This window comes from Cyclopterus lumpus, chromosome 5, assembly GCF_009769545.1.
Source record: "Cyclopterus lumpus isolate fCycLum1 chromosome 5, fCycLum1.pri, whole genome shotgun sequence".
NCBI lineage: Eukaryota > Metazoa > Chordata > Actinopteri > Perciformes > Cyclopteridae > Cyclopterus > Cyclopterus lumpus.
Window position 1 is genome coordinate 12146121 of NC_046970.1, and position 7956 is coordinate 12154076.

The window sequence follows — 7956 nt, forward strand, 5'->3', positions numbered from 1 at the left end:
ACTTTTAGTAAACACTTGTGTCATCTGTACGGCTAAGCAAAGCCACTTTATTAACATACCACTTGAGGCCTTCATTTCCAGTGCAATCCTGTGGAATCCTTGGACAACAACACGTTTGTAGCAGAGTATTAAACTACAGGTTGGAATAGAAAGTTTGAATGGAGGATTTTAGTAGTTTGTGTCATTATTATGACTTACTCAAAAAACTTTAGATACTGCCGCCCATTGGTCAATACACCTCAAGAGACAGACTGATAATAAATTGACCTATTTGCATTTGTTTTAGAAGCTTTGCAATCCTCGTATAGTGCAAACCAACAAATCACCAGAGACATTGGATTATTAATAAACATGCAACACGAGAAAATGCTGACACTGAAAATATGATGTGCTGAATAACTTTGCTGAATGTGCTTTGCAATGCTGTGTGTATCTGGTACTGATGAATGCATATGGTATTGAAAATAAACGTAACTGCAACACATCTGTTTTGTCTGTCCACATAACCAACGATGAATACAATATACAAACGTTTTGTTTGTCTTGTACTAATTTCCTCTTTTCTAAGCAGTGTTAAAAACACTGAAAATGTGTCACACCCTTTAAAACCCAAGAATGAAAACCTTCACCACTTGCCACCTTTATCTTTTGTTAATTTCAGTGTGAGTGTCTCCGCAGTAAGGCCGAGCTCCTCCTTGTGGCACTGGCAAGTCTATGGCAAGTCTGTGGCAAGCATGTGGCAGGCGTCAGTCAGGTGTCAGGACAGCGGCGAGTCTGTGGCAAGCGAGCAGCACTCGTTCGACACCTGTCAAGAAGCTGACAAGCTGAGTGGGTTGAGCCACATTTTCTGGGAACACCCATTGTTGTTTCATGATCATAGTATATGGATTTGAGATTTGAGTTCAGTCAAGGAGGAGCTGTATTTTGTTTTCTTTTGTCAATACCTAAATGTCCAAATAGATAGATAGATAGAAAGATGGATAGATAGATAATATGTGTCTTTTTGTAGACTTAATACTTACAACATGCAATACTGCTGTACTATACTGAATATTGTTTTGCTACTACTAATATGTTACACTTATATACCATAATATGTATAATGTACCAGCCTTTTTTTATTCATTTTACCATATTATGTCATACTGTTATACCACAATTATGAGACTTTACTTTGAGGCGACTTCACTGTTAGTCTAAGCTAAACACAGGAATCATTTTTTCCACCAGGTAAATCTGAACATGCATCCCTCTCTTGAGTGTAACATCGATCACAACCGCACATCTATATAGATTCTAATTAACTACATACACTTTTTTCTACACGTAGATCTTAAACCCTTGAATATAAACAGGACCCATTGGAATCGGATGGGGAAATATAACTGAGCAACGGTGCAAATAAGTCGATCTATGTAGCTGGCTTAAAAACGTATGCCTGTGTTAAACTACCAGGATCAACTTTATTTATAAATGTACTTTATTGAAAGACTTCCACTGACAACGTTATGATTTAGGCAGTTTTGAAAAGGAAAACAAATGCAGTCTTTACTAATTATTAGGCCTACTTTAATAGTCATGACAATAGAATGAATAGAATAGAATGACAATGTTTTTCACTAATTTAATGTTTGTTTTTCACTTTTTCGTGACATCTAAATGTTAGAATTTCCATCCAAGGTGACAAGGTGGCAAGTCTCTGACTAGTAGTGGCACTCCTGTGACAACTATTGGCACTGGCAGCTTGTGGCACCTACCGCCACCTAACTACATATAAGAAGAGGACAAGTGAAGATATTATTCGACTTGTATTTAAAAACGTTTTGTTAAATAGTTTTAAATTATATAAAAAAGGATGATTTATTTTCATTATTTTAGCCGATTGTTGTAAATGATCATAAAAGTAATTATTTGTATTTTATTTAGTTCCTTTTTGTTTAAAAAACAGTAAAATAATACATAAATAAAATGAATGATAAACAAAAAAGTACAACGCGGTTGCTCGAAGAATGTTTTTACGGCAGCTGACCTGTCGTAACAACAATGGGTGTTCCCAGGAAATGTGGCTCCACCCACTCAGCTCGGCAGCTTCTTCTTTTTATTTTGTATTCTTTAAATCAACAATTGCACATGTACAATGTCCTAAAGTGTCAATAAGTAACGAATACATTTACATTAACATGCTAGGGGTGCCTAACGAGTACCGTTCGCTTGCCGCTGTCCTGACACTTTGCCACAGACTTGCCGCACGCTAGCCAGACTCGCCACAGTCCTGACGCCTGACTAACGCCTGCCAGACTTGCCACTGTCAGTAATTGCACTCGCTGTCTCCGTGATGACACAACATGGAGACACTTTAGTTTACATTGAACAAAGAACGTCGTGTGTAAACAACGGCAAGTTTTAGTAGAAGGAACTAATTTATTGTCATCACTAGGCCCTACGTACAACCTCCCAGGCGACACTTTTGGGTCGCCCTGCAAGTATATTCAACTAAATTCTCAAACTCTAGCGCACATAAATGTCAACCAGGGCCTCAACCTGACACTGTCAGTTCGTTGTTTATGGTTAGTTTGGAACTGGAGTCTGTTGGATACATACACTGTACAAAGTCAGATAACGCTAGGTAAACATTGAGAGACACCGCCTGAAATGCAAAGCTCAGGGCAAAGCTTCCACTTTTGGAAGTTGTACATCCGCTTCCTGGGTTATCGCTCTTGGCGCGAGACTTGTCCGATTCTCTCAGACAGAAACCACCAACTAATGGAAAAGCTCTTAACTTTATACCCGAACGGCTGTTGAACACGGAACCTGTCTAGTAGCAGCGTTTAAACGATCTGGTAAATCACATTGTTTTTCTTCATCTGAACGCTGTAAACTGAAGCTAACGTTAACGGATAAATGGCACACAACATTAGCCTTACGTGGAGACGAGCCGTCCTTAGTAGATGAAACTAGCGAGGTCCCGCGGCTGATACACACCCTTGACTAGTGTGACGTATAATGTCACAGTTAACAGTTTAATGCCCCAAGAGATAAACTACAAGTTATCTAACTTTAGTAACGTTAACGTTGCCCAACTAAAAGTATTCAGATCAATCAGGTTCATGTCAATCAGTTAATAAGCAAACCATGGAAAATATATCCCGTTTCCAAGTGACAGATCAGCAAAGATGTTTTAACGCTCACTGTTTTTACATTTACTGTGTAAATAAAGTGTGTTATTATGTACAGGTTCATTTCAAGACATTGATTTGATCGATCTGGTCATAAAGAGTAACAATCTAAAGTTCATAGTAAGGGAAGTGTTTTGAGTTACTCTGTTGGTCTTTGTGTGACTGATTAGACTGAACCTTCACCTCTAGGCTGTCTGATGGTGAAAGGTCTGATTCAGGATGAATTGCGAGCTTTTGGCAACGTGCAGTGCTCTCGGCTATCTGGAGGAAGACACATATCACAAGGAAGCTGATTGCTTAGGTGAGTCTTTTTTACGTACATATTCTGCATCAGCAGAGGACATGTTAATGATATGTTGATATTATTGACTAAGAACAGGAAAACTCCTGTACTCTATCTATTCTTTCTTTGTGTTGCAGAGAGTGTAAAAGACTTGATCAGGTTTTTACGGCATGAAGATGACACCCGTGATGTCCGGCAGCAGCTGGGTGCAGGCCAAATTGTACAGAATGACCTTCTACCTATTATCATTCAGCATGGACAGGACAAGGCCCTATTTGATGCCTGCATCAGGTATAAACACTCACATGAAACTTTTCTCTTGACATGCATGCCAACACCGGGGGTCAATTTGTTAATATATTATAATATGGTCTTAGAAAATGGATTATTGATACACCAATGCCAATATTGTGATATATTATGGCTATACTGGTACCAAGTATTGTTTTATGTTTTATTAGATAAGATAAGATAATCCGTTATTAGTCCCGCAGTGGGGACATTTACAGGATTACAGCACCAAAGGGATAAAGTGCACACAATAAACATAGTAACAAAAACATAATATTGTCATTATATTTGCTGACTGTTGCTCATGTGACTCTTCTCTGTTTTTCCTCAGACTCATGGTCAACCTTACTCAGCCTGCCATGCTTTGCTTTGGTAAAGTCCCGGATGACCCAGTGTTTAGACATCACTTTTTGCAAATTACATCTCATTTACAAGCGTATAAAGAGGTACATTGACCATAGTGTAACAGTAAGAAGTTATTCAATTTCAGTAATAACTGTAATTCAAGTTTATAATTTACTGGATTGTAAAATAATATATAATTTCTTTGTCCTTTGCTTTTATTTTCAGGTGTTTGCTGGTGAAGCGGTTTTTGGCATTTTAAGTGAGACATTATACACGCTTTTACAACTGGTGAGTGTTTCAATAGCAAAAAAAACAAACAACAACAAAAAACTTCACCTCCACTCTCACATGTTTTTTCCTGTCTATGCCAACTCACTTTCTTCTCTTTCAGGACTGGGAGCAGAGACAGGAAGAGGATAATCTGCTCATAGAGAGAATCCTGCTGCTAGTCAGAAATGTGCTTCATGTACCTGCAGACCCCTGTGAAGAGAAGGTCTGACATACATACTGATGTATACTGACGAATACAGTGTATTAGACATAACCCTTCATCTCACCTCCTTCTTTAATTTCGGTTTCTCCGGTAGAAAGTGGATGATGATGCCAGCATCCATGATAGGCTGCTGTGGGCCATTCACATGAGCGGTTTCGATGACCTGATCAAGTTCCTTGCGTCGGCCCAGAGTGAGCAGCAATGGAGTATGCATGTGTTGGAAATAATCTCCCTCATGTTCAGAGATCAGGTTAGACCGAAGAAAAACTCTTCAAGGCACACGTATCGGTTTCCAACTGTTCTGTGTTTTAAACTCTTCGTCTTTCCTGACAGACTCCGGAAACTTTGGTAAGCGCCGGCCATGCTCGTTCAGCTGAAGAGAAGCACAGAGACTGTCAGGACTTGGTGGCACTCAGGCAGAAGGAGCATGCAGCAAAACGCTCCCGCACATTACAAAGAGGAACCAGGTACAATCAGGCCCACATAAATTCAACGCATTCTTTAACCAAGCCACTTTTTTTTTTTTTTTACATTTTCTATCTTGTTCTGAAAAATGTCATAGAACCCTTGCATGTTATTTACAGAAAGCTTTTGTTTACTTCCCAATATTTATATGGCTTGTTTGAAGCTTAGAAATTAAATGCATGTTCTATCTGTTTGTTTGTTTTGTGTGTGTTTGTGTCAATGTTATTCTTTCAGACACTCTCACTTTGGAGGGTCCTATGTTGTTGAAGGCCTCAAGTCGATTGGGGAAAGAGACGTGATTTATCACAGAAATGTTCATAATGTGAGTATTGAACTCATAGAGCTCATCTCATGGTGTCAGGCAATCTTGGTGCAGTGAGGCGTGCACAAATCATTTCAATATGAATATCAGTTTGTTTTTCCTTCTTCTTTTGTTGTAGTTCAAAAGCTACACGCATGACACGGGCAAAGCAGTGAGACGTGTTCCCAAGAGGAATCGTCAGGTCCGGGAATGTAAGGACAAACGGCGCTCAGCTTTAAATGTTCGACTCTTTCTCCGAGAGTTTTGTGTCGACTTCTTGGAGAACTGCTACAATCGCCTCATGTACCTTGTCAAGGTCAGCTGCTTCAACATTAATGACCGATTTGTAGCACCATCACAACAATTACTGTTTTTGTGCCTTGTTTAGTAGTATACAAATGGTAAAAAGGCCTTAAGTTGTTACGTTTCAAATACTTTTTTATACAATTATATTGCCTAAAAATCCTGTTACAGAAGACCTCTAATACGTGTAGTAATAAATGACTCGTAAGTAAATTCTTAATAGTTTCTTAAGTTATGTACATTTGTGGATGAATTTTGTACAAGTACGTTTTGTACAAGTACGTCGCACAATACTCCCAACACTTTGTATTTCCTTGTCTTCTTTTTAGGAGAGTCTAATTCGAGAGCAAACTCAGCAACACGATGAGACGTACTACCTCTGGGCTCTCAGCTTTTTCATGTCTTTCAACCGTGGCAACGGTTTTCGTGCTGATTTAGTTTCGGAGACCATGACCATCCGTACTTTCCATTACATTGAGCGTAACATCACCAACTACTATGAGATGTTGCTAACCGATCGCAAAGAGGCCACATCCTGGTCACGCAGGTAAGACCATTAGGAAGCATGTTAACAGGAAAATGTCAAATCTGTGTGTTGTTCCCAGTTTGACATCACTTGTTCTTTTTAGGATGCACCTGGCTCTAAAGGCATATCAGGAGCTGCTGCTAACTGTAAACCAGATGGACTGCTCACAGGATGAAAGTATCCGTCAGAGTTCTAGTGTCATTAAATGTAAGAGGCTAACAGATATTATCAACGTTGAGTACTTTTTTGAGTATTTGAATTGATGGAACAAGACTTTGCACATGGTCTTATCACTACATAATGCTTCAAGTATATAGATATTGTACTCCGTTTAAAATCTTGCTCTACGTCTGAAATATTTAAAAAAGGGGTTTTATGTCATTGTAGTCCTAGTTGCCTCATCTATTTGCCATCCCTTTCTAGGCAACATATTTTACCTAATGGAATACAGGGATATTTTCCTGACCCTGCTGAGGAAGTATGATGAAACCAGACAGCCTCAGTCCTACCTCAAAGACTTGGTGGAGTCAACTCATCTCTTCTTGCGCATGTTGGAGCGCTTCTGCAAAGGTCGCAAAAGCTTGATGGTTCAGGTAAGTTATTGTGCTACATTTTCTACCTGTGTAAATTCTTGCTATTAGTATCTGCTTATCATGTTAATACCCAGCTCCGCAAACTTTGCAGAAAAAGAAGGTGAGGCGGAGAAGGTCTCATGGTAAAAAAAAGCCCTCGGCTGCAGAAACTAGTCCGGAGGCCCTGGCAGAGACCTGGAAGATTGTGGAGGAAGAGCTGAAGGCTTCAGGGTTTCAGGTCAGTGGGAGAATCAACCTCTAGGGGCAGCAGAGAACCCCAAAAACATATTAGTCTGACATCAGTGAATTGAAAGGCTAAAAGTATTTTCCAACACTGAATACAACCTTTCTGTCTTCAGTTGTCAGAATCTTTAACTGAAAGCACTGTGCCATTTGATGCCACATCTGAAACTCCACTTGAGGAGCAAAGGACTGAGGCCATGGTGCGTGTGCAGGATGCCCTGCTGGTTCGACTGGCACCAGAAGCGCTGGGGTTGCTGCGTGCTGCCAGGTCAGGGAGACTCAACATGCCTTCAACCCTCAGACTAATCACACATGTTAAGGTATTTAAGTATTCACCATCATCTTGTTATTCTCAGAGAGGTGTGGCCAGAGGGAGATGTGTTTGGTTCTACGGATGTGGAACCTGAGGAGGAACTGGAACTCCTTAAGCAGATCCTTCATGCCAACCTGCCAAGTATGTATTTTGATTTATTGTTTGCATTTAAGATTCCTTAACATTCCTTTGTATCACAGCATCTATGGAGCATTCATACCATTCCTTCTGGTTTCAGGGACATCTCCTCCTGAGCCTGCAGCAGAGGATGATGATGATGCAGCAGAGTTAGAAGAGGAAGAGTTGGAGTCTGTCCAGATTTCCGAAAAAGAGTTCAACTTTCTAGACTTCATCAAGAGGTGAGGAAAACCGTTATATTAACAGTAACCTGCTGACACTGCATGCAAAATACATGCCTAATGGCACATGTTGCCCTCCTCTTACCCCTCACAGGTTTTCCAACCCCAGCATTGTGCGTCCATACCTCCTCTTATTAAAATCATACTCAAAAAACACACCTCACACGAACCACTGCATCGCTCGAATGCTGCACCGCTTGGCTGTTGACCTGAAAATGGACGCCCAGATTTTCCAGCTGTCAGTCTTCAACCTTTTCAACAAGATCCTGAGTGACCCCGCTGCAGC

At 40.2% G+C, this 7956-nt stretch overlaps 1 protein-coding gene across 1 annotated transcript in view; it reads left to right on the top strand.

Annotated features, from left to right (window-relative positions):
- The first annotated feature begins 2687 nt into the window (after positions 1-2687).
- The window catches only part of timeless (timeless circadian clock), a 9627-nt gene continuing 4358 nt past the window's right edge, over positions 2688-7956 (top strand). Inside the window, exons 1-18 of the mRNA XM_034533244.1 lie at positions 2688-2840; positions 3366-3477; positions 3597-3750; positions 4082-4196; positions 4321-4383; positions 4487-4588; positions 4683-4838; positions 4922-5055; positions 5288-5375; positions 5494-5670; positions 5987-6204; positions 6287-6390; positions 6607-6776; positions 6868-6993; positions 7115-7266; positions 7355-7452; positions 7550-7670; positions 7765-7956. The exon at positions 7765-7956 is cut by the window's right edge and continues 10 nt beyond it. Of these exons, the coding sequence (XP_034389135.1) occupies positions 3396-3477; positions 3597-3750; positions 4082-4196; positions 4321-4383; positions 4487-4588; positions 4683-4838; positions 4922-5055; positions 5288-5375; positions 5494-5670; positions 5987-6204; positions 6287-6390; positions 6607-6776; positions 6868-6993; positions 7115-7266; positions 7355-7452; positions 7550-7670; positions 7765-7956 (2252 nt within the window). The 5' untranslated portion in view covers positions 2688-2840; positions 3366-3395. The remainder of the gene's footprint in view (positions 2841-3365; positions 3478-3596; positions 3751-4081; positions 4197-4320; positions 4384-4486; positions 4589-4682; positions 4839-4921; positions 5056-5287; positions 5376-5493; positions 5671-5986; positions 6205-6286; positions 6391-6606; positions 6777-6867; positions 6994-7114; positions 7267-7354; positions 7453-7549; positions 7671-7764) is intronic.